Source organism: Vipera berus (assembly GCF_964194415.1).
Source record: "Vipera berus genome assembly, chromosome: 5".
NCBI lineage: Eukaryota > Metazoa > Chordata > Lepidosauria > Squamata > Viperidae > Vipera > Vipera berus.
The window spans coordinates 72,753,142-72,780,952 of record NC_138207.1 but is presented as its reverse complement, the minus strand read 5'-3'; the positions used below and the strand labels follow the sequence as shown (position 1 = coordinate 72,780,952).

At 35.8% G+C, this 27,811-nt stretch overlaps 1 protein-coding gene across 1 annotated transcript; it reads right to left on the bottom strand.

Moving 5' to 3' along the window:
- Positions 1-2,684: 2,684 nt before the first annotated feature.
- On the bottom strand, positions 2,685-27,770 carry MARCHF5 (membrane associated ring-CH-type finger 5). The gene is made up of 6 exons (XM_081328894.1): positions 27,548-27,770; positions 15,527-15,729; positions 13,650-13,780; positions 8,623-8,806; positions 8,095-8,261; positions 2,685-4,660 (listed from the first exon to the last, which is right to left on the bottom strand). The coding sequence occupies exons 1-6, from the start codon at positions 27,589-27,591 to the stop codon at positions 4,544-4,546; spliced, it is 846 nt and encodes a 281-aa protein (XP_081185020.1). The 5' UTR covers positions 27,592-27,770; the 3' UTR covers positions 2,685-4,543.
- Between the last annotated feature and the right edge of the window lie 41 nt (positions 27,771-27,811).

Below are 27,811 nucleotides of genomic sequence, written 5' to 3'. Positions count from 1 at the left end.
TCCTGAGGTTTTGTTTTTTTCTTGAAAATCGGCCAATTTGCCACCAAAATTCAACTATGATGGAAATTCCTACTACACTTCAGCAAATGGAATCACTGATTTTCAGTGACTTAGAAGTAGTTCATGTAATATTGGCAACACAAGTAGAATGTTAAGTGAAAGATGTGCATGTATATGAAAAACTAAGAATCAAGATTAAAGGGTACTGAATGTAGACAATATAGAAATAATCAGTACAAAAGTAGCTGGATATAATTTGATCATATAGAATGAATGAATGAGGGTCAAATCAGAAAGAAATATATAAAAGAAGAGAAAGTTGTGTTTACATGATGTTCATGAAATCCTCAGAGAAAGAAAGAAATGAGAAAATTTAAAATATAGGGCATGGATTTAATGTAAGCCAGGAGAGTAAAAAAGATAGAAGAATCTGGAGATGCATAATATAATCTATTTAATTACAATTTTCTTTCCTGCCTATAATTTGTTTACCATTTGCAGTTTGGATATTACTTGTCCCAAAATGGAATATTAGCTTGTGGGCAAACACCCACGGCATATTTAGAGTTCTCATAAAAATGCTGACTGTACAGGCAGGCCCAGCCCCAAATACACATTAAGATGGCAAACAGGTGTGATTCTTTTATTACCTTCAAGAAAACCGGTATCCAACTTTTCCTTTTCAGGCAGACACTTTAAAACAAGGTGGGCTTTTCCACCATTTTTATTAAAAAAAATTATAAAGGGAGTATGTTGAGAGACAGTCTAGAAATTAAGGTGCCAGCGTCTGAAAGTTTGCTCTGTTAATGTGCCTGCTGCTGCCTAGCTGTTTTAATTAAGAATCCAAAACATTATTGAAACTAGTGCAGGAGGGAATCCAGTGATACCAAGGTGTCTAGGAACACATTAACATCCTGTGCATCACTGCACCACGCTATGATGACAAAAATTAAGGCAATGCCTTCGAAAGGCCTACTGAAAAAAAACACCAGCAGAAGGCATCTATTTAGGTGATTCTACTCTCTAAGAATCCTTTAATTAACTGAAGCATTAAAAACTGCCATCTAAACATTTTGATGCAGCCAGGCGTGGACCGCTTGTAAAATTGTTTTGCTAAGGCCTTCCTGCTGTTCTATAGAATTATTATTTTACAATAAGGTTGCCTTGACAGTGTGTATAGTTCCTTCATAATACATCCAGGATGAATGTGCATAACTGCTCTCAATTATTTACAGAGGAGCTTAATTAAAACAAGGGTTGACTTAACTACAACAGCAGGCAAAGTCAGATGATACATAGGAGACATGTTCCAGCGTTAATGTTTTCCTTTCACTATAAATTTAATTTGTTACTTGGTGATTAACATTTGCTGACACTGGAAAGTTTACAATATCCGTCTTATAATAGATAACGTCAAAGCAAGGCAAAGGTACACATAAAATCCATTAGTTACAATTAGGGGTTTCGGAACCGAGGTGTATCCCTTGGGGAGGTGCAGACAGAATCCAGAGCAGGTGTTGAGAACCTTTTAGTTATATTGTTACAATAAATCCATCTTTCCCAAAACTTCATTGTATTGTTTTCATTGTTCATTCATGTTCATTCTGGAAGAATTATTTTTTTTGGGGGGGGAGGAGAAACTTGAATTAAACAAATGAAACTTAAATTAAATGTTTCATCACTATATAATCGCTGAGCTACAAAATGTGCCCCATGTGCTGGACACACACGTAAGCAGTGAAAATCTCAAAATTAAAACAGTGTCCATTTCTATTTAGATAAAACTGGCAAAAACATTTCTTACAAAAAGTCACATGGATCAGAGTAAGTTATCGTCAATTAAAATGCTTTCTTCATATAAATTTTATTTTATTTATTTTTATTTATTTTAATTCCATTTATATCCCGCCCTTCTCCGAAGACTCAGGGCGGCTTACAAGCTTAGCAGTAGCCTTCATTCTATGTATATGCCTGCTTATTAGGGCTTTCACACACACACACCCAAGCGGCATTATTACAAAGTCAGCTTAATTGCCCCCAACAATCTGGGTCCTCATTTTACCCACCTCGGAAGGATGGAAGGCTGAGTCAACCTTGAGCCTGGTGGGACTCGAACCTGCACTATTTGCAGGCAGCTGGTGTTACTTAAGGAGGCATTAGCCCACTGCTCCACCAAGTATACTTATCCACTGCTCCACCAAGTATACTTATAGCACACAAGCAAGATCTATTGCTTAGCAACTCAGCAATTTGTTACTGATCAATTCCACTTGGTGGAAGATTATACTGAACTGTGTTTTCCTCACTTTCATGTATGAAACAAGCTAGTTCCTCTACTCAAATAAATAGGTCAGCCTCAAGCAAAAGATGGGTTCTTGGCAGGCTGAAACTGAATGTGGAAGGCTTGCTCACTTTAGACATGCAGTATTAACATAAAAAATGGGGAAGAGAAAACTCATCATATCAAAATGAAGTAAAATAGTGACATTTCCAGGATCTGTTCTGAACAATAAAAATATTCAACGTAATTCTGAATATTTGCATCTCAAGTGTCTGAAGATCGTGTCACAAAAACAAAATGAACAGCAAAATAGCTTTAAGAAGGAACCTGCTGTAGGTTTTGTTAGCAAACTATGGTTGTCAAGGTTCTATTTTTGTTGCTAAAATATTTAATGCCCTCCAAATGTAATCAACTTTTCTGTTTTATTTACCTTCAAACACCATACACTTAAATGTAAAAAATTTATTCAATCTAATCCAATATGTGATCACAAGTTGTACCAACAGAAACATTAAACAGCACAACAGAGATAATGGTTTTGCTATTGAATTAAAAATAATTCCACATTATTCACAGTACAATTGAATCAGAAGATACAGACTAGTTTCTGAAGTTTAACCACAGAACAAATTTCAAATTCACACACTGCACCAGGTGATATTATGAGAGTATGTTATTTGTTTTTTTAAAAATCCAGCAGGTAACAAAGGGCTAGTGCATATACCAGAAATAACACTCACAAGACTTTTCCTCAAAAGAATTTTACAAAGTATTTATAGCACTGAAGATCCTTGAAGAAATCCAGCAGTTTGCAAATACATCTCTCTCTCTCATTGTAATTCCAGAGTCCAACTGAATTTAAACTTGTAATTCTTCTCAGTAGTTAGAAGATACAGCTAGTATTCTATACGTTATATTTCTTCACATACTTTAATAGTGGAATACTAGTTGGCATAATATACATTTTATACATTTTTAAAATATTACATTTCTATAGTTAAAATAATGTTCACTTCAGAAAATCGTACTTTGTTAACATACATTATTGCAAACCAACATGAAGCCCATTTTGTCTGTTTAATTGCTGATGAACTATTTACCAATTCTTAAAAAGAATAAGTTCCTATCTTACACTGTTGAATCTAGCATTATCTAATTCTCCAATACTGTTGACACAAATGCCACCAGTAAACCCAGGAAATGTTTACATAGATAAATATGATTTCACACTTCTTTTGTCGAGAAAAAGGTTGCTCAAGTATCATTCCTAAATCTCAACTCTTATGTTCTAAAAACCCATTTTGTTTACTAGAATAGGGCTTCTCTCTGTGCATATGTAGTACCAATACTCCAAGTATTTGCTGGGAGGTTCCATCAAAATCAAAGACACTTAGAAAATGTATTCTCAAAACAAAAGCAGTAAAGTGCCAGATGTCATAGGAGTAAAATATTTAAAAAAACCTTCTATTTAAAAAAGCCCTACTAGTAAATACAATTTGTATTATGTTTATAATTTCCTGAATACTTTTGGAAGTATAGGCAGAATACTTCTACATATATAACTGCATGTTATCAGTACTGGTTTTGAATCTTACTTTTATATTTATCTTGAACTAGTAATATCCATAATTTGACTGGGATTCCATAGTACATTGGTACAAAGCAATAACTCCGATATTGCAACTTGGTTACAAGCAGATTATTATTCACTTTTTTCATTTCACAGCAGGCAAATAAGAGTCAATTATATGTAGTACAACTTACAATGGAAGGACGAAAGGTAAACCATTGGATGAAACTTTTAAATAAAAAAAACATACATTAATATTCCAAGTGCTTATTAAGAACAGGCATCTTCAGTTTTTAACATTCTAGACATGTTGGCTATTTCAACAGGTAGCTGTTGACTAGCAAAGAATTATGAATTTACTGCAGTGAGCATAAAAAGATATTTCAATACAGTCTGCACATAATTTATTAACTTCATGTTTGGCTGTTTCAGAAAACACCCCCAAAAGGCAATATATCCCCACAGGAAATGGATTCAGTTATCTCCTGCCACAAAGAAAAACAAATTACATTCTTAAGCTTAACAACTAAGTAGAATTCACCTGTACATTATATAGTCTTTTATTAGTCTATGTGGAAAGGGGAGAGATACAAAATGCAGCAGCATCTCATCCAATCTCTTCTCCTGTAGCTAATTGTTGCAGAATATAGGAAATGAGATTGTAAGAGTCTGACAGGCATACTGGTCGTCATTTATGCACCTTCTTGCTCAGGGTAGTTTAAAATTTTCCGATGAGCTTGTCGCAAATATTGCTGCTGTTTGAAGTAGACTTTGAAAGCTCCTTTTATAGCAACAAAAGCAATTCCACCCTAAAAATAAAAGGGAACAATTATTCAAAGCCTATCAGAGAAATTCAATATCTTTTTTTAATGTGGCTTTTTATACACATTTGTAATGTGCCTTGAGGTTAGGTTAATTAAAGCAATTTTATATAAATACTGGAGACATGCTATTCCCTGTTATGTTATTCTGAAATGTTTCTTTTATAAAAAATATTTCATGCTGATTTTACACATTATTTTGGTTGGGTTTTCTTAATTCATTCAATGGGAGGGAGGTGTCCTTGTCCTTGTCACCTCATCCGTTTATTGAATACCTTCATCCTCTGTCAAATGTCATCTCTTCCATTTTGATCTGTTTGTAATACTCTGCTCCCAAATTCTCTGTGGGCGCGCCTGCCCTCTGGAATCAGCTCCCTGTTGAGCTCCGGATGGCTCCCGACCTTCCCTCCTTCCGCCGCGACCTGAAGACTTGGCTATTTGAACTTGCCGGCCTGGACTGAGGGACTGGGATTTTAGATCTTAAATTTTAAAAATTTTAAATTTTTGAATGTGTTTTATTGTTTAGGGCTATTGGTTTAATTTCATTTTAATTTTTGTATATTATGTGTTGTTCATAGTGTTTAATTGCCCTGTACACCGCCCCGAGTCCCTTGGGAGAGGGGCGGTATATAAATCCAAATAATAAATAAATAAATAATAAATAAATTAGTTTTCTAAACACTCAATAGTCAACCTTAAATCTAAACATTGGCTTTTTGCCTTAATCTTGGATTCAGTCCAATCTTCCTGCACTTACCTTCTATGCTATCCAGGGCCTTGTCTCCCCACTAATCTCAGATTTTATACCCCAAAAGCTCTGTCACTGCTTGCCCTTCAAAGGGATCAGCTAATTCTTTCCTTTGTTGCCTTCTCAATGATACAATTCATTTTAATCCCATCTGCCAGGATCAAACTCCCTTCGTCCAGTGCGCTCGCACAGGGAGGGTCTTCTCAGGGTGCCGCCAGTAAAAGATTGCCGGCGGGTAACACCCAGGGGGAGGGCCTTCTCTGTGGGTGCGCCTGCCCTCTGGAACCAGCTGCCCGTGGAGCTTAGGACCGCCCCTGACCTTCGTTCATTCCGTCGGGACCTGAAGACCTGGCTCTTTGAGCTCTCCGGCCCAGGCTGAGAATTTTTAACTGAGGTTTTTAGTTAAGGGATAATTTAATCTTTTTTTAATTGTTTTTTTAACTTTTGTATTTTGTACTGTTTGATTTTAAATACCCTGTAAACCGCCCTGAGTCCTTCGGGAAAGGGCAGTATATAAATTTAATAAAATTAAAAATTAAATTAAAATTTTGGGTTAGGTTTTTGACAAAATTCTTCAGCAGTTGTCCTCCCTGTTTCTCAGTGGCAAGTGTTGCATCTCTCCATATCATATCATCAAATTCCATGTGTGTCAAGCTACTAACAGCACCATGGAAGCAAGATTCAGTCTAATCTATAAGGTTTAATGACAGGAAGGGATTAGATCACAGAATTCTGGAAACCAAATAAAAAAACCTGTGTTCTTAATTTATTAGTCTGTACTTAAGTTCTACATGTGTTACCCAAATTTCTTTCTCATACATTCTTTAACTGATGGACTGAGGCTTCGTTGAACAGACAGGATGAAATATCCATTTGTTCCTTATTTGCCATGTTTTCAGTAACATATTTCATTCCCAATTCTCTTATAGTATATACTTGCATTTAAAGCTCCCCCTTTTCAGTAGTAATAAAATTTTAATTACCTTACATAACATTTGGATGTCATATTTCTAATTAACTCATGTAACCTTGATATCCACAGTTAGCTAGCTTCAATTCAGCCTTGATTAATTCACTGATGAAAAGCAATTATGTAAAAGAATAACTTTTGAATACTGTGACTTAAGTGATAAGAAGCAGCGTAAAAGCTGTTGTAAATTTACGCATTTGTATAAAGTATTTTGAATCTTGAGGACACATAGTTACAGCCACTATGAACCAGAAGACACTACCTGTGAATCTCAGCCTTAGTTCTAGATGTCAAACTGTCTAAACTGTCTTTCCTATCTATTGTTTAGTTGAAACAATGAACTAGGAGTAAGGAACTGGATCTAGTTGAGTGTTTCCCAATTTTGGCAAATTGAGGGACAGTGGAACTCAACTTCCAGAATTCTGAGTAATTGTCCATATACCTGAAATCGCTAACGTTGGGAAACCATGATCCAGTACAAGGAGCTAGGGTTCCCTATCCAATAACATCAGCACGTTAAATAAGGTGGATTTGGAAACCTGGATACTTATTTTTACCCCCTCCATCTTATTTACAAAATATCTACCCCATATTTATTCACCCTACAGCTTACAAGTACATATCCCTATATAATCTAAAACAGCTACCAATAACATCCAAGTAAAACTCTCTCAAAAATTAAAATTGCAACACAAAAGCCATTATCAAAATCAGTTAAGAATCACTTGTGTTCATCTGCCATTGCACAAGAATGTAGTCATTACTAGCCACCTCCTGCATCTGGATTAGGGAACTGCCAGCCTCTTCTTGCTCACTGAACGTAACAGAGGTGTGGGGACAGGTAAGTTCAATTGCTGGGAAAGAACTTTGATGGAAGACCTCTGGACCATATCAAATGCATGGTCTGAAAAATCCTTCATTCCTGCAATAAATCATGTCATTACACAATTACAGGACTTCTAGGTATGACTGAAAATCAGCTCTGAATAAGGGAAGTCTGAGACTTTAAAAAGTTTCAGTATGGACTTATGAAATTATTGATTAGTCTTGTGAAAGGGCACTTTTTAACATGAGGAAATCCTGGTATGACACATGGGTATATCTTGCACAACAGATTATATCTCAAAATACTATACGGTGGATGCACAAAAACTACAAAGGTAAGATTATATTTCATAGGAATAGGAAACCAGCTATTTAAACCAGCTAGAGTGTTTGTGAAATAGCAATTGTGTTTTATTAAATGATTTAAAGCTATGTGAACCCAGCCTATTATACTCAGGGCTTTTTTTCTCATAGAACGCTCAGAACGGAGTTCCGGCACCTTTTTTGGATGGAACCTTGTAGGGTAGGGAAGGTGGGTTGTATGACATGTGTGAGTTCCGGCACCTTTTTCTTTTACAAAAAAAGCACTGATTATACTTGTATGCAAAATTTAGGCGACCCTCGTTAAATGGTATATTTCAGAAGAATTCTAAATGAACAAAAGTTGACACAACCTCTACATGATTTCTATGACTTGGAATGTATATTTAATAGTTACATACAGTTCTTTAATGTTTTAAAATGAGAATTTAGATATTTATTATACAGAATGTTATTTAGCAGAAGGAATATAAAAACATTTATGTAAAGAGATGACAAATGGTTAGAAATGTTTCTATAATCTTGCAGGTTTACTTCTACAAAGAAACTTCATCTTACCAAAATTGTTCTTTGAAGATTAGAATTAACACTGCTGAACATCAATTTTCCCACTATTGTGGCAATTGTGGGAAAGACAAGAGCTCCACACAGGATACGAGTAGCGGAGACATGATCTGCTAAAGGGTTAGCCTCAGCTGGAATACGAGGAACAGGACATCCAATCCCTGAAGAAAAATGCCATTGTTAGCTAAATATTAGGATATATACATTACACATTTCTATGCAACAAACTTTTCAATGCAGTATTTTAATTTTCTTCACATTCAGAATTCTGCACAATACATTTTTTGCACTAAATTCCATTAAACAATCTATGATTTTTAATAATGCTATATAAAATAAGTTTGCTTTTTATATTTTGATTTTGTTTCATCATACCTTGTCAATTGAGATAGAATTCAACCAGAATCAGCAAAAAATGTGCTAGACAGGCTTTTCCTTAAGGTAGGAGAAATGTGGTATACTATTTCATTCTTTCTTGCTGAAACCAAGCCTAGCCTAGATACTAAAATTTTGTAGCATTACCTGGAAATATGCTGTTCAGAATCTGCAGTTTGTTAGAGTACTTTCGCCACAATCTAAGCACATAGTCTTCCCAGCGGATCATCTTTCCTAATATAAGCATAACTGGGATGGTGGGAAGTCCAATTAAAAGGAATAATGGATCTGCTCTCTCCATGACATCAAGGCCCTCTTTATGACCCACAACCTACCAAAACAAAACTACACATTACTACATTACTATTACAAGCATTTTTGTTAACAGATAATCATTTTATAAAGGATTACTCACAGAATCTTTATCAAGTGTGTTATTAACCCGATTCAGCCCTTTTCAATTATGCAAGAACAATATTTTAAGCTGAACAAATCTTTTTTCCCCATATATTTTATTGATTTTTTAAAACATAAATCATTTAACAGTTGGTAAACAGTGTGTTTGCTGGGTTTAATAATAATAATAATAATAATTTTATTTATATACCGCCCTTCTCCCGAAGGACTCAGGGCGGTGAACAGGGCAAATGTATAAAAATACAAAAATACAAAAGTTAAAAGGAATTAAACATAATGCCCAAGCTAAAAACAGTAAATACAAATATTAAGAACAATAAAAACCCAACCCATCCCCCATCAGGCCAAGCCGGCTTGTTCAAATAAATGCGTTTTTTTTTATTTTTTTTAAAATTCCATTTATATCCCGCCCTTCTCCGAAGACTCAGGGCGGCTTACAAGCTTAGCAGTAGCCTTCATTCTATGTATATGCCTGCTTATTAGGGCTTTCACACACACCCCAAGCGGCATTATTACAAAGTCAGCTTATTGCCCCCAACAATCTGGGTCCTCATTTTACCTACCTCGGAAGGATGGAAGGCTGAGTCAACCTTGAGCCTGGTGGGACTCGAACCTGCACTAATTCCAGGCAGCTGGTGTTACTTAAGGAGGCATTAGCCCACTGCTCCACCAAGGCTCATTAGCCCACTGCTCCACCAAGGCTTTTCAGATCGCATCGGAAGGAGCAAAGGTCGGGCGCCGTCCGGAGCTCGACCGGCAACCGATTCCATAACTCCGGGGCACCCACAGAGAAGGACCTCCCCCTGGGGGCCACCAAACGACATTCTCTGATCGGTGGCACCCTGAGGAGGCCCTCTCTGTGGGAACGCACGGGGCGGAGGGAAGTTGATGCCGGCAGCAGGTGCTCCCTAAGGTTTACATTTGTAAAGAAAAATCATTAACAATTGGTTTCTATAATCCATAATCCACATATTACATTTAGTTGATTTCCCCTTTTCCCCAAAATGTCTTTTTTGCAAATCTTGAATACAGTTATTATTCTGATAAATAACAGTTACATATGATTTTTTCCAATATTCCTAGAAATAATAATCACATCAATATAATATTTCTTTTCTATGTAATCATTCTGGTTGCCTCATCTTATATCCTATTACAGTCCTTATTATAAGATTTGTTTCTCCTGTAAAGTTCAAAGTATTCTTGCTGGTTAAGATTTTCTCAACAGTTAATTACATTTAAAGATTTAAATCCATTTTTCCCATATAAACCATCTCAAAACTTTTACATTTCTTAGGTAAAAACAGTAAACAAAAGGAAAAGAGAGCAAGAGTAAAGAAACATAAAAAGTAAAATACTACTTAAAATATATATTCCTCCTAAGCTAATATATATTCATTCCCAAAATTTCTATTTAATATATTTAATCTTTAAATATTCCATTTAATGTGTCTAGTCATCTAATCCTTTTACTCCTATTCAAAACATTTTTTCTTTTTTATACATTATAATTTCCCTAAATTCAAACACATTTAATTATCTAAAACATTTCCTTCATCTAAGCCATTTCAACAATATTATATTGCTTATATCAAGAAATAAAATAAAAAAGGAAAAGAAAACATACAGTATTATTTAAGGAATTCATCCCTCTTAGAATGACCTATGTATTCAAAATCTTTTCTATTCTCTCTGGTAGATCCCATCATCTATCTTCTTAATTTTCACTTTAATCATTTTCCTTTGACCAGTATCTTCCTTGATCAATGTGTTTTGCTGAATCAAAAAGTTTTTCCATATGTTCATGACTGTTGCTGTAGGTATAAGAAGTAAATTGAATAAAGTCTTTATATGAGGCTTGTCTTTCCATGTTTCTTGAAAATCTTTTTTCTTTTTCTCCTTGCTTTTCTTATCACTTCCTTTCTCTCTGATGTTTTCAACATCTCTACATTCCATTTTATCCAATCTGGTTTTTTGTCCTCAGATTTATTTTGTAGTCTTAAGGGATGAGTTGTTTTTTCCATTTCTTGTAAAAAAATTTCCACTAGGATTAAATCATCTTTAAGTCTCTATTTTCAATTTTATGTCCACTTATTTGTTTTGTCTGCTCCTTCTCTGTTATTTCCTGGAAGTTTTTTTGTTGTAGAGTTAACTTAGAAATAGATTGATTTATATTTTCAAATTTATTTTGGATTTCTTTGTGATTTGACCTTAGTGTTATTTGAATTAATTGCAGTATACTATATATCTCCTCCTGAGAGGTATTTATATTTTCTTGGTGTGTTCTGTCTACATGTCTGATCCATGAAGGCCAAAAGTTGAAGTTTTCCTTCTTATCTGCAAATAGCTTTAGAGTCCCGGTTAATCCAAAGAGTTCAAAAAAGATTTTTTACCCTAAAGTTTATAATTCTCTCTTTGTCTGTAGCCCAGGTTATTTTATTTTTATTTTTTGGTCACAGCTGTTCTTTGTTATTAAAGCTTTGAAGGTTACAAACACAGATTAGCTTTTGCCAGGTTTTGGCAAGTTCTCTATGGAATCATAGCTGTCATAATCTTCATCCACCACTAGGTGTCAGCATCTATTTAGTTTTCAATATGAACAATGATCTTTAAAATGAGAGTCTTAACCATTGAAGCATTTTAAACTTGTTGGAAATTAAATTTTAGCTTTCAAGTTTATAAATTTATTTCACTACCATATATTTGGATCCTTCATGGAAATTTTAATTCGCCGCTTCTGTTAGTATAAGGGTGGGGTGGCAGAAGTCCCCCTCCTTCACTTTCGGAGTATTTTGCTTCTTGGGGATCTTTTCCAGAAAATTAAGTGTAGAATAGAAAAGGGAAAATCAGATTCCTCACCCAGTTTCAAGCACACTGTTTACTGTTGTGCTGGTTAGTTCTTTTGGACTTCGGTTGCAAGTAGCTTGGGTTGATTGGTAAAATACAGCCTTTCTCCTGTCAGGTTAGAAGGCTTTCCCCAAGATGAACGGAATGACCGCCGTCATTCCAGAGTTGCCGGGGCACACTTCTTTTTTTGCCGACTCTCTGGGGTGGCTTGGGCCTATTAGGGTCTCCAGGCAGGATGAAAATTAGCTGCGAGGTGCAGCGGTCCGCAAGCCCGCGGCCAGTCGCTACCGTGCAGGACCTGAAGTCTAAGCTGAACAAATCTATTTAGAAAATATTGCAGAAGAGCTGGAAAATACCAAATCACTTCCAGGGAATTTAAGAAGCATTATACTACACTACTGTACTGGGACAGGAAGCCTTTCCTCTACAGAGAAAATGACCATAGCTAGTAAGAGACTAGGAAAAGAAAAACTGGAAACTGATGGTTGGATAAAATTTAACACCATTTAAGACTAATATCTATTTTTATTATTTGTAAATTATTTCTTTTGATATAATTTTCAAATCTATTGCAACATGATCTTAATAAGTTATGTTGGAATCATAAAAATCTTTTTTTAAATAGTATCTTTATTAGATTTCAACATCAAACATTAATATACAAACTAACACAAAGGGTAAAGAGAAAGTGAATAACAAAATAAATTAAAAGTGACAAAAATATACACCAGTGCTAGATTTGTCAACCAAAATATACCCTGTGATAACCAGCCTGGTATCTGAATCTTGTCCATCTAGATAAGTATTTAAGGCATTAAAAATGGAAAATGCTCAATAAGTCTGAATCTGTTTTAGTTGTAGAGTTCTGCTCTTAGTAGGAAAATTTTAAGGACATTAGCTATGTGAAGAGGCCGGATTGTATTTGCTTGGAATCTCTAATTACAAATGCCTTCACGTTTAATAAACCTGAATTACAAAGCCTTCATATACGGTAATATAAAATTTCCCTATGTCAAGCTTGACTCCTAGTAACCACACGAACATGTCCATGTTGTTTCTTAACAACAGTATAGAGAAGTTTGACATTGCCTTCTTTTACTATTGCTTTTTAGAGGGCCATACAATGGAATGGCTCTCAAATGTATTTATGGTGGTCTCTTATTTCTGTAGGTGGTCTCATATCCAGAAATGAACTTTTTTTTTGAGATCAGTCAAGAGCAGTGAGACTTTGCCACTTCCATTGTCACAAATGTCTTTACCAGTTGCTGAAGAAATCAAAGTAATACAGGTAGTACTCAACTTATGGGACTGGATTTCTGGTTCATAAGTCACTGCATTTAAGTTGAGGCATTCACATGACCAGACCCAATTTTACATCATTTTTTGTGGCAGTCATTAAGCAAAACATTATGGTTGATAAGCAATATATAATTGTGAAACCATTCTTCTGAATGCATGTTTTTTGCTTGAAACTGGCAAAAAATATTACAAAATGCATTCATTTATCTGTGGGATGTTGCAATTGGTTGTAAAGATGAGCCAACTGCAAAGTGCCCAAAATACAGTCATGTAACTGTGGGAAGATAGTGTGTGGCATGATGTTTTATAATGGCCAGAAGTGCTTTATGAACCAAAAAACACATTTCAGGCCTGTCAATATTTTGAATGATTGTTACTTGACCAATTGTAAATTGAAGACTACCTGTAGAATCATAATGTCAAATATAAGGCAGCTAAAAAGGAACAAAACCCCACATGGATGAAGTAAACATAATCTGGATCTAGGTGTAGTAAATTGGGTTTTCCAATCCTTAGAATTCTCTTTCCTATCCACCCTGAAGGGCTTCTTCAGCAAATCTCCAGTTTCCAGCCCAATTACAGTAATTTAACATTAAAAACATTATCTCAACCTGCATCACTGTTACAGCTCCATAAGTGACAGCTGTCCAGTAGATAGAGCCCACCATTATTCCAGCTGCAGCAAATGGACAGGCTTTTGAGATAAGACGATCTGCTAAGTCCAAGACATAAACAACTGGACCTATAACGTAAAGAAGAAATGAGGGTCTGTAGCAAAAATCAGAGTATACAGCAGAGGAGCAACTGGCAAATGAAAATTATGTTTTATTAGTAAATTTTATAATTGTATAAAATTGTTTATTTCTTTCTGTAGAAATATAATATATTCAGATGTCTAATCTATTATTGTGCCTTTCTAAGTATATCTGTAACACACGTTCTTAAACGATTTAATCCAAAAATGAGAGAAATAGCTCTAGCCTTTTTATTAAGTTGAATGGGTCACTATAAAACAGGGGTGTCAAACTGGCAGCCTGTGGGCTGGATGCGCCACGCGCAGGCCATGCCCACCCCTGCTCCACAAAGGTAAAAAAAGTCACAATACTTCATGCTACATCATGTGATGCAATCGAGTTTGACACCTGTGCTATAAAATATATTTAGAATAGGTTTTATTTAAGGCAATACAATTTAGAAATCCCATTTATCCCATTTATATCCCACCCTTCTCCGAAGACTCAGGGCGGCTTACAATCTAAGAAGCACAAATCAATGTGCTTAGCAATAGCCTTCATTCTATGTATATGCCTGCTTATTAGGGCTTTCGCCCCCCCCAAGCGGCATTTTTACAAAGTCAGCTTATTGCCCCCAACAATCTGGGTCCTCATTTTACCTACCTCAGAAGGATGGAAGGCTGAGTCAACCTTGAGCCTGGTGGGACTCGAACCTGCACTAATTGCAGGCAGCTGGTGTTACTTAAGGAGGTGTTACTTAAGGAGGCATTAGCCCACCGCTCCATGAAGGCTATGTACTATGCTATGTACTATAGGTAAAGATATAAATGTACTGGTTTTAAAAAGTAAAGACTGTATGAAAATGGATTGGTCATATAATGTGTGTATTTTTTGCAGTCTGACTTTTCTGTAGAAAACCTCAGCATTTTATTCAGTTGCATTTTGAGTAAACCAATCTAACATACAACTTGCCTTAATGTGCAAAATAGAGCTCATTTATTTTTTATTTTGTAGTATTCCTTAGACATGGAAGCTGGCTGTGATCTGAGCCAGTTATTGTTTTTAACCCTAAATTGGAAAGTTAAAAGAAAACTACCTACCAACTTGCAGGTGACAAGTCTAATAAATTATTATGCATAACCTTTAATGAAGAGAACTTCCTGCAATGGGTTGATTTGGGATGGATTAATTTGGGATAATAATGATAATGAAGTAAATTGCAAAAGGCAGTTCTACTTGGAACAGCTTACATCCTGCAACTATACCTTTTACACTATCAAACAACAATATCTGCCTATCCCAGATCTTGGGGAAATATTCGAGGGGTGAATAAAAATACCAAATCCAGTCTAAATATCTGGCTAACAGTGTGACCAACCATAATAATTTTACATGTATTAAAATTGGCAGATTTCTGTGTGATTTTTTTCTTCAGTATAATTGCATATTAAGCAAGCAAAATGATTTATAAGCAAACACATATAATACTGATATGGACTAGAAACAGATATCGCTATCTCTGAACTTCTATACTTTAGACGTTTATACCATATCTACTTTATTACTTATTGTCTAATAATCATTCTTCCCTGATGTCATAAACCACACTGATGTTCTCATGTAGGCTAAAAAAAGATTTAAGTGTTAATGGAAAACCTAAACCTTCCCACACCATATCCAAATTTTCAAATATAGGAGACTCACAGTTAAAATCTTGGAAGACAAACCTGTTTCACTCAATATGTGTGTCTTACCTAGCTTTGGAAATACTATCAAGTATTCTGCATTGCACTGTGGACAGGCAACTCGAGCTGTACTGTTCCCTCTTTGTTTTTCATCCACCCAACGCTGCAGACATGTTTGGTGAACCCATTTTGTAGAGCCTCTACATCTGCATGGTCTCACCCATTCTGCTGTTCTGTCATCCTCATCAGTAGCAAAACAAACCCAGCAACTCCTGTAATTCAAACACAAGTCTTGTCTTTGTTACAATTACAAACAAGAGCAAAATATCCTCATTCGCCTCTACACTTTCTTCTTTAAAAAAGCCACCAATCAAAGTTTAACCTAGAAGCATTTTTAATGTTTTATTTGTCAAAGAACACAATAAAAATTTCAAACAAAAGGATCATATTTGAATAGTATTTGGAAAGTTCCAACAAGAACCTTCATCGACTATTACTTCTTCTTTGGCAGAATCAATCTACTACAGCAAGGTTCTTCAAACTTGGCCCATTTAAGACTTGTGGACTTCAATTCCCAGAATTCCTCAGCCAGGCACGCTGGCTGAAGAATTCTGGGAGTTGAAGTCCACAAGTCTTAAATGGGCCAAGTCTGAAGACCCCTGTACTACAGGATGAGTGGCTCTTCACTGATGTTATGGACTGTGATGTTTATAACATTCAGGTTACATCCACCTGACCCACCAGAGAGGCAGGGAATGTTGTAAGTCTTCTTTCCTTCTCAATGGTGTTACCCTCCCTTTGGAACATCATCAATGTAAAGATTAGACTGCTCCCACTTTGACACTCTTTCGCAAGACCCTGAAGACCTAGTTTTGCCAATAGACCAGAATGGGATGGATCCCATCAAGTGGCTTGTTTGATTGCATGTTGTTGCAGGGAGGGGTGAGAATGGAGGGTTTTTGTTTTTACCCTTTTATATTGGGTTTTTTATTATTTGTAAGCCACTTCAAGTCACTGAAAGTAAGTGGGTAGTCATATAAATTCTACAGTAAATAAAAAATAAATAATAGTTCAACAAAAGTAATGCAACAGTATTGCCTGCAAATACTTTTTTCAGTATCTGCCACTGACTCCCTTCCTGACTGTAAATTAATGGCCATACAGGTAATCCTTGGCTTAAGACCGTTTAACAATGCTATGAGATTACTGTGAGTATGGAATGGGTGCTTTGCGACCCATAAAGCACTTCACAAAACATTGCACTACCAACCCCATGTAACATGACCACAATCTGAGTATATGGCAACCTGTTCACACTTTCAACTGGTTCTAAGCACCCTGCAATGCCATTTGCAGTCTTCTGTGCTCACTTTCCCAGAAGGTCAATGGGGAAGCCAGCAGGAAAGGTTGCAAGCTGATGGCACCTGCCATGAAGGTGAGATTCCAACCTGGCAGCTTTTTGAAAGCAACAGCTGGCTCCTGGGAGAAAATTTCAACTGGGAGGGAATCTCAGGTCTACATGGAACTGAGATTCTGTCCCTCCTGCAGGCAGCCTTTTGAGAGCAAGAGAGTTGCTTGCTGAGGAAAGGGGAACTCCTCTGGCAGGCTGCAGAAATGGAGGTTTAATCGCAAAGATCTGGTGTCTGTTCCTGCAGACTTTGAGCAGAATTCCCTTTCATGCATGGAAGGGAGTTGAACTTGGCAGGCAACTTTTTTCTCTATCTGCATAACAACTCCGGAGATCATTTAACAAGTGCAACTGGAAGCACCAGGATTGCGGTTATTGAATAAAGCAGTCAGATGGGCATTTCACTTAGATTGCTATGCTCAACGATGAAGATTCTGGTTCCACTTTTCGTTGTAAGTCAAGTACTAACTGTAGTTTGAAAAGGTAGCCAGGAAATGGACTGAGTTGCTCTTCATGCAGTCATTTAGCACAGGGATTCCCTAACCCCTGGTCTTTGGACCAGTACCGAGCCACAGCATGCCAGCAACCGGTCTGCACAAACAAGCAAAGCCCTGTCCATGGGATTCAGGCAGCACACAAAACCACGCCCCCTCCGGTCAGCGAAAAAACCTCTCCACAGAACCAGTCCCTGGTGCCCAAAAGGTTGGGGACTTCTGATTTAACAAGACTGTAGGACATATGAAGCATTGATTGCTCTAGGGAATGACATTCATCAGAATATTATCTTCCTATATTTTTAGAGCTCTTGGCAATATTCAGTACCATCAACTATAATGTCTTCCTGGATCCCCTAAAACAGGGGTGTCAAACTCAATTTCATTGAGGGCCACATCAGCATTGTGGTTGCCCTGGGGGGGCAGGTGGGTGTGGCCAGGGTGGGCGTGGCTGGAGTGCATATGGCCTACTGGGTGGGCATGGCCAGCTCTACATCATTGGCATCAAGGGTGCCTATGGGGGCCTGGGAAGGAGTGGGACAGATCTGGGGGTCTCTGGCAAAAGGAGGGTCTCTGGGCCAGGGCCAAGGCAGCAGGGGCCGTTCCCTCACTGTTTCCAGGATGGCTTCGGGGGCCACACGAAACCACTTCGCGGGTTGGATCCGGGCCCCGGGCCTTGTGTTTGACAAGTCTGCCCTAAAAGATATTGTTTTATAATGGTTCCAATCTTATCAGAGTGGGCATTTCCCACTAGTAACTGTGAAAGAGAAATAGTTGAGCCCATGATTCAACAATGCAAGATACCATATGACATGACTTCCTTCTTCCCTCTATACTATTTAACATCTGTGTGAAATTGGTCAAACAAAGATTTGGGATGAGATATCATTAGTACATGGATAATACTATACAACAAATAATACTCAGTTGTGCATTGCCACTCCAGGCTAAATTGGATATGGTGTGGAAATCCTGATTTTATGTTTAAGATTGGAAAGGACCAGATGGGGCAAAATCTTGCCTGGTGCACATGGACATAACTTCTGAGGATCTAAGATATTATGCCATCTGCCTTCTAGAAATGCTGAGTAGAGAACATTGAATAGGGCACTAAAGAATACCCAGTGACACTTGGGTAAGATGAATATAAGTAAGCAGCTGGAAAGCATCTCTGATTCTTCGAGTAATTTATCAGTTTCAATTTAATAAACTTAATACATTTAAGTTTATTAAATTTTAACATAAATTGCTCTGAAACTCAAATCCACTGTTTAGTAACAGCTTTAACCTTGTCAAATTCTAAGAATAATAGATGTTTGGGTGAGAGGCAGATTACATATTATGCTCATCCATCTCTTAAACCAATAATTGTCAATTGATATTAATGAGAGGAGCCAAGCTAAACCCTATCTGAACAAATAAAATGACTAGCCAAACATTGGCTTCAATTCTGAATAGCTTGGCTCTAGTCTCAAGATTGTATTAGGAACATATCCAGGCTTTTTAAAAAACGCATCACAAGAAATCTTATTGTGCTTTTTGAAGTTGGCATAAGCACTTAAGGGCACAGCATACAATAACTGTGTATCTAATTCTGCAGTAAATCATTTGATGGCAACAAGAATAACGTTGCTTCCATGCATTTAATGAAGTCTTGTAAAAGTGCTTTGACAGGACTTCTTTTGTGTTCCAGAAAAGGCATAATAAACATAAGCACTTTTCTTTTAAAAGCCTGAAAAAGAACTTAAGATAATTAAAAAAATAACTCGCTCTATGTCATAGTTGTCTATATGTCACCTTTCATTTCTGGAACTGTTGGAAAACAACATGATTTCTGTTTTTTGATACATTTAATAAGTAATTTATAGTATTTTTTAAAAGCACCTTTGATTTAATATTTGTATTAAGGACAAATTTAGGTTGGAGGGCATAATACAGGGATATGGATTCAACGATGGATATCTTGTTCTAGCTATAAGAGGAAGTGATAACTGATAATTACATACAGCTTTAGTTCTTTATTTTATTCTTGCACAGAGGGAAAATATAACAGGACCTCAAAATTTTAACCAAAATACTATGAAAAATGTCCTACATAATGCAAATATTTAATTAAAAAAATAATCCCACAAAACAAAATACTGCTGTAAATGCTATTATAAAAATATATGTTAAACAAAATAGGAATGCAAAATACATTTAAGAACATAATTTTAAAAATTATAAATTATTCTAATCAAGGAATAAAAGAACATATTCATTATTTTTTAGCTTAATAAGTCATATGGTTACTTCATATAAAATGAAGGAATGAAAAACACATATTGGAATATTCTTGAAGCAACTCAACAGACTAAAAGAGTTAATGTTCCTTTGAATGAGAGCAAAAATAAAAAAAATCAGTGGATCATTATATGTACTTATCAAATAAGTTTTTCAAATAAGTTTAAATAATATATACAACATCACAATGGATGAATTGCAAAAGAATTGTATAATTACTTTTATAGTCTTAAACCTTCAGCACAATACGAATACTATAATGGTAAAGGATTGCTTTCTGTCAAAAGATTTATCTTGTTATTGATATAGGAGAAAGCTAAATAAAACCAATGACATAAGAATCTTAGCTCTTGCCAAATTTTTCATTTTCTTGTACTGAATAAAACATTACTTTTAGCTAGCATGGAATAGGACAGCAACCTAAAATAGAAACAGTTTGCTATGTCAAACAAAACAGTCTAAAAATCAGCCCGTGGTCCTTACCATCTCTAAAGAAAAATACAATACCTTTCCCAAATCTTTCATGTTTTAAAGATCTTGGATATTGTTTATTGTATTGGCATTAGAAAAAACAAATTTTAAAAAATTCTATGTAACATATCTATTGCTTATTACACAAAATAAAACTTATTATACAAAAGATAACTTTTTCCATTCTTTTTCACATACATATCACTCAAAGATATTTCACTGAATGATAATAAACTTCCAGAAGTGGTCTATGATTCTTTCTTCCAATCAATGTTTGTAAAAGACAAATTGTATTATTTTCTAGTATGGCAGAGTATTCTATGCTACAAAGTTGGCTATTACTTGTGTTCAAATTTTACAGAAAGAGATTTATAGAAATCCAAGAGTCAGACTCACACTTTTCAGCTAGTATGAGATTACACTGACAATTTTGTTAGCCCTGTGAGTGATTAGTTAGGATAAAACAAGAATATACACATAGTCTTTTTGCAAGTCTAACAGCCATTTTTGAGATGTCAACACAATTAATACCTTTGGTTTTTATGCTAGATGAGGAAAGAATAGATTTATACAGTTCATAGCATTTCTATGCAGGATGTAACAATCCAAACTATATTGTTGGACATACGTTTATTTCTTATTTTTATCTTGACTTTATTATTCTTATTTTATCAAAAAAAACTCAAGGCAATGAACACACATAATACTCCCTTCCTCCCTCTATTTTCCCACCACAGCAATCCAGCAACCCTGTCAGACAGATTGGGCTGAGAGAGAATGATTGACCCAAACCCTTTCAACTGGCTTACATGCTTAAAGAGGGACTAGAAGTCACAATCTCCTGGTTGCCAACTTCGTGCCTTAATCACTACACCAAACTAGCTTTCTTTTGAAGACAAAGAGTTTACTTTTCCCTTTTTAAAATAGGCAAATAACAAAATCATAACACAAAAGCCTCAGAAACACTCAATGTATGTTAACTAAAGCAAGAAATTTCAAATCTTTCAACTGTTATAATTTTTTGTGAATTTTGAACACTGACACATTTGTATTTGACTGTCTTCTACATCCTAGTTGTTCTAACTAAAAATAAAACTAGACTGTAAGGAAGAAAAAATGTATCTAAAAATAGTTGCAACATTTTAATGAGACAGGATTTCAGTATATCTGAAATTAAACTTTTCACTATTTTTAGGGTACATTCAAAACACTAGAACACATATCTTGGGTTTTAAGAGTAGGATGAAAGCTTTAAACTGAAGCACAGTTGGTACAAGGCACTTTTTTGTTCAGTATGAAGATATTAAAAAAGATCGTGTTCAACATATTTAATTATATTTTAATCAATAAGATAGTAAACTTCAATGTTTGGAATTGAAAAGCCATTATGTGAACAATGTTAAGCAGCAATTTAAGTTCTTAATTTCAATTCTATTAAAGATTCTGCAAAGCTTCCTACAGTAGCACTAAACTAAAATGTGCTTTGTCATTCTCTGTCAGTAACACTAATCAGCCACTCTTCCTAAGTACGTATCATGGTTATTAATTTACCTTGCCAGTAACTTCACAGAAAGGTGAAGATAAAATGCCTTCTTAAATTAATCCTGCTTTGGGGAAGGTGATCTTCTCTTAATAAACATGTGAACAAAGATTCTAAATACTATTGACAGCAACGTCTTGTTTCACCTGTTATGTAAAAAGCTTAGAACATTTATTTTCTTTTTCAGAACAGACAGCAATGTGCTTCTGTATCTAAAATAATCATATTCTAAAAACTGAATTTTGTGTGTTTACATATGGAAACCACGTAGCATTTGGAATAGTTTTTCTTGTACGTCCATTTTTCAAAATAATTACCATATTTAAAGAACAAGAAAGGGTTTCAAAATTATCTTTGTATGGAGTACAATAGTTATGTGATAATTAGCTTTCAAAATAATGTACAGTTGAAAATAGCATCTTAACATCAATGTAAGCACATTAAAAAGTATATACAACCCACTAGCCCTGAATTCTAAATCGAAGTCAGTATGTTTTTGGCTCTGTTATGTAATACTGTGAAAATACTAGAAAGTACTGCTCAGCCTCTGCAAACATTGACAGAAACAGATGAAGAATGATTTTTACTGTTGATAGCAGAGAATGACAAAGCACATTTAATATACTGCTGCTATAGGAAGAAATTTTATAGAATAAAATTGCAGCTGAAGTGGCTGCAAATGTGTACCTGCTACACATTATGACTTTCTCTAGGGAAAACATGCAGCTTTTAAAATTCACATAACTGGGAAGGAAGAGTGCAACAATAGAGCAGTCAGAAACCTTTTGAATGCCACCCAATGGCCTCTCCCACTGAATGCACTGGGTAATGTTTTGTCTTCACAACCTCTGGCTAATATCTTTCTTTTTTTGGCTTCTTCTGTCACACCAAATTTGATCCCATGACATTCTGTTTTCAGGCAGTTAGCCTTTTTACATAATATCCCAAAATTCCTTTGGGGTGAAAAAGTGCAAAGGCAAAAATATGCAGAGCATTTTTTTGGGAATCTTTTCTATTTAATTTACCAATAGTGACCATAGGACACGTCTGCATTTTATTTTGTTATGTGCCTGTATGTTTTTGGCAGCATTCTGTGCCATTCCCCATATGGACACAATGGGGTTTTATTCTGATCTTTTTTGGTCCGCTCCCAACTGGATCTAATCTAATCTAGTCTAATCTATTTTCAAGTTTTATCTTTTTTTTTTGGGGGGGGGGGGAGAGATGACTTCTAACTTTGGTCCTGTTTTGTTTTTGAAAAACAAACAAGAGACCCAAACCCCTTTGTGTAATTTCTTCCATGTTTTGCTGAGTTGGGAAAAAATAAAGACACATATATAGTTTGATTGGCTATGTGCCATCAAGTTGGTGTCAACTCTTGGCATCCACATAAATTTTCTCCATGAGGATTGGTGCTTAAACTGGCACTTCAGAACATTTGCCCAGAGACCTAGATCTTCATATAATATATCCAAAGTATGATAATTTAAGCCAGGTCATTTATGCTTTAAGTGAGAAATCTGGGCTGTTTCATGATCCTTTTTTTTAAAAAAAATGACTTTCCACAATACTATCAGGTCTTTTTTTTCCAAACACCAGATTTCAAAAGTATCAATACTTCCTACCCTGCTTCTTTAAAATCTACCTTTCATTTTCATAAGATGTCAAAGGGAATACCAATGCCTGCAGTATTCTGATCTTTGTAGAAGAGAAACAACACAGCATTCAAATATTATTTCCAAGACCTTCATGACTACTTTAAGTGTGTAAGTGTGCACGCACACGTATACATACATATATGGTACTATAATGCTATTACAATATCAATGCAAAACAGTAACATAAAATTGTTCTGCAAACATAGCCTACCTAACATTAGAATGATTATTGGCTCAAAAATGGGTCTAGTGTTGTCCTATGTTTTTGCAAGTGACTCAAGGATTAATGGAAATTATCCACCTTGAATGTCATATGGGAAAAAAAGATATCAATCACCATAATAAAAACATAGTATGTGTTATATCCCAAAGACACTGTGTGAATTGAAGCTGTTTTCATCTAGTTCAGGGGTGCCGGCAATGGCAAAAAAGTCACGATACGTTGCGACACATCACAAGAAGTTGCAAGTTTGACACCACTGATCTAGTTTGTCTACTGATGGGACACAAATTCTTATGAAGCATCTGAATGACAAATGAAAGATTTTCAGAATTGGAGAATTGGAGAGTGATGACACTGCTCTTATTAATAAAATTGACTAAATATTGGTTCATGTTTTAAAATTTAGTTCTACACATTTAGAAATGTTAGATTCTATTAGATCTTGAGAATCATGGGGCACAATATTAAACTAGAAATCTCGTATCGTTATTTGTCACAAAATGAAGTGGTGACCTTCAACCAACTATTTATCCTTAGATTTACTTCATGTGATTGTTTGGAAAGTAAAGTAGAATGTGACAAACTCAAAACCATGAGACCTGAAGGAAAAGTTCCATATCAAAATATTAAATATTTCAGAATGTGACAAATCTTTTAATTATTGTAATAACAGGTATATTGCTTATTGTAAGTCAGCACATTAAATAACAGCCATTTAGACACTCCCCCCTCAAAATCTAACCTTGTCCAATTAGAGTTTTTTAGGATATCTGATACTATTTAATGCAACATCATGGCTGGAAATGTAACTTTCAGGATTTTTGTATACTTCTATCAATAAATAGTAAAAAAATATACCTTCAGATTATACATTTTCTATCACGACTTTAAATAGGGAATAACATTAGAAGTGCAAAACAGTATTATTGAAAGCCTCACAGTATTACTATATATTCATGCTCTCTTTAACAAGCAGTTTATGGTGCCAATTTATATTATAAAGAAATTATTGTGATTTGTCCAATTTTGACTATAAAAGACTCCTATAATGTAAATAACTGTAAAATAACTGTACAATTCTGTTTACTTACTTTTGGTTTAATGTCATTGTTTATTTTCCCAACATACTGCCATAAAAAACCATATTCTAAAACAAACATAATTTGGTTATTTATTTTTATAATCAAAGACCAAAATGAACTAGAAACTACACATCCGTTTTCACATATATTTTGTAGAAGTAATATAGAAATGATTTGGCACAGCTTTCAATATATTTTTTAAAAATTCCAAATCTAGTCTATGCTACACCTGCTCATTAGGGTAAAAAAGCCACTGAATTTAATATAGGATTTAATACAGTATCTGAGTAGAGCCTTAGATTTCAGCAGTTATTGCACATACTTTACCTTTCCCTGCTAAAACTTTTTTTTTAAAAAAACACACATTACTATTATTAAAAATGATACACCATCCTTAAACTACATTTACAACTGAACATTTATCTTGCTCCCATAGTAGCCAAGCAGGAGCTATCCATAGGACATGAGCGTCCATAGGATATGTTCATAGAATATGAGCGCAATTATGTTTCTGCTCATATTCCCTAATATTGAGATTTCTGTTTGATCTTGATACAGTCAACATAATTAATAGCCACTAATAGCTTTATCTGCAATGAATTTGACTAATTTCATTTTTAAAAATGACTCAGGTTTGCTGACATCATCCAATTATGTAACTTACTTACAATCATTTACTATAAAGGTCTATATTATATTAAAATGATACTTATACATCATTTTAAATGGTATATTTTAAATAAAACCGAGAGATAAATTTAATGATGATTTAATCTTTTTAATTGTTTTTAACTTTTGTACTGGTTTGGTTTTATATACCCTGTAAACCGCCCTGAGTCCTTTGGGAAAGGGCAGTATATAAATCTAATAAAATAAAATAAAATAAAATAAATAAAACAATCAAAACTGCCATACAGAGATGAGTGATGGTCCACCAACACAGGATGGAAAGATTGTTCATCAACTCAGAAACCACACGTTATAATGTTATTATTCCAAATCAATCCACTGCTGGAAAAAGGACTCTTGATTTGAAGGTTAGGCACTATAATCAGTCATGCTGGTGCACTGTGGGTAGGTAAATGTTCTTCTTAATTTCCCAGTACGACACAGAGTGACTGACACATAGTCATCTTGCTATCTCCCATACCTGAGGTCTAGAACCTGGGTCTACCCACTTTTAATCCAGGACTACATCACACTGATTCTCAATTATACATCAATCCCTCAAAAGTATTGTCCTAGATTTTGTAAAATTTATATATTACTTTGTAACATAGGATTCTCTTTCCTATTACAGTTGATCCTACTGGAAGAGATTTCTAAATAACAAGGTTCTGAAGCAATGAAATATCAAAAGCATGAAGATCATAGTTCTTTGGTCTATTGCAATGATATCCTTTCTGATCAAGAGATATTATTTTTTATACATTAGAGATAAATGGGGAAGCCACCACAAAATTTGCCCCATGGCAATGACATGTTAAATAGACTAATAGAAGAGCCAGATATCTAATATAACTTCATAGAATTGACACAATCATCTGGTGCATTATGCTAACCATACTGATTTTGTGCGATTCCTCAAAATCTCACTGGCACAAAGGTTTTGTATATGCAATCAATCCTAGATAGAAAATTTATCTCATTTTATAATTCATTCTAACCTGAATTCATTTGTGTAGAGGGGGAAAGCCTTATCAGGTTCTTAGTATTTTAGTTCTGATAAGGATAACCTGTCTTTTTCTATCAGATAATACTGTTCCCATTTCTCAGCATGTAGCTTCTCTTCCCATTATAGTACTAAAATTATAGACCACAAGCTTTGATTCCTTCATTAAACCTGGTGTAAAGAAATTCCACACAGATTGACTTAACATTAATTTGTTTTGCATCTCTTTGTGCTAACCTCATGCACAGGCCTACAGCTATGCTGTAATAAACCTAAATCTGTAATTGCTATAATTGCAGTATAAATTTTCAACCCAAATCTTTTTTGCAGTGATCACAAAACAAACAAGATCCTGCTTGCTTATATCATCATATTAAGCCTCTGAGGCAATCAGTGCTGAAGGATAATGGCAAAAAGAAGGCTCCTATTCAATAGAGCAGGGGTAGGCAACCTCGGCTCTTTTATGACTCGTGGACTTCAACTCCCAGAATTCCTGAGTCAGCATAGCTGACTCAGGAATTCTGGGAGTTGAAGTCCACGAGTCATAAAAGAGCCGAGGTTGCCTACCCCTGCAATAGAGTATCCAAATTCAGTTCCATTCCACTAACTTTCTTATTCACCTCTCTGGGACATTTTTTTTTAAAAAAAAGCTAAACTGAGGGCAAACAGTTATTAGTATATTATATAAATTTATTCAGAATATATAAAGGTATATCATAAAGGCATTAATGTTACAACTTTAAGCTCTTTACGGCGCATTAACATCAACTCAATTTCAACTGGAGTATACGCTCTCAGCCAGGGGTCTTCAAACTTGGCCCTTTTATGACTTGTGGACTTCAACTCCCAGAATTCCTCAGCCAGCAAAGCTGGCTGAGGAATTCTGGGAGTTGAAGTCCACAAGTCATAAAAGGGCCAAGTTTGAAGACCCCTGCTCTCAGCGGAGAGGGGTGAATAATGTCTTGAGATGTCATTAATTCCTGCTCTTGAAAGATGCCGCAACCGCAAGAAGATTGCAACCCACAGACCTCTTTTCCTCCCTCTCCTCGCCTCCTCCTCCCTAAACAGCAGCCCTTTCTATTTCTCTGCGGGGCCCTTTTATTCCAGCGGCGTTTCAGTCTTTTCTGCATCTCTATGGTCGCCGCTTTCCCTCCCTCGCGGTCGGCTCCGCGTGTCTCTGCCCCTTGACGCACCTGAGCAGGTCATCCCGACTCACCCGTTACTCGCCCCCCCCCCCAACTTTACTCCTGCTCTCCTACCTGTCCAGGGTCTGCGGCACTGCTAAGCCCGTCTGTTCCGACATCCTCCCCGGGTACGGGGAACCCGGGGGCTCGGCTAAAACAGGCGCCAGCAACCGCTCTAGAAAGCAAGGCCCAGAGCCTGCCAGGAGGGAGGGGACCAAAAAAAAAAAAAACAACAACAACCCGGAGCGCGCGGACGCTTCGTTCGCGGCGACAAAAGGACGCCGCTGAGGAAAGGTGCCACTCACACCTGGTAAGCGGCGACAACGGCAGAGCGCGTGC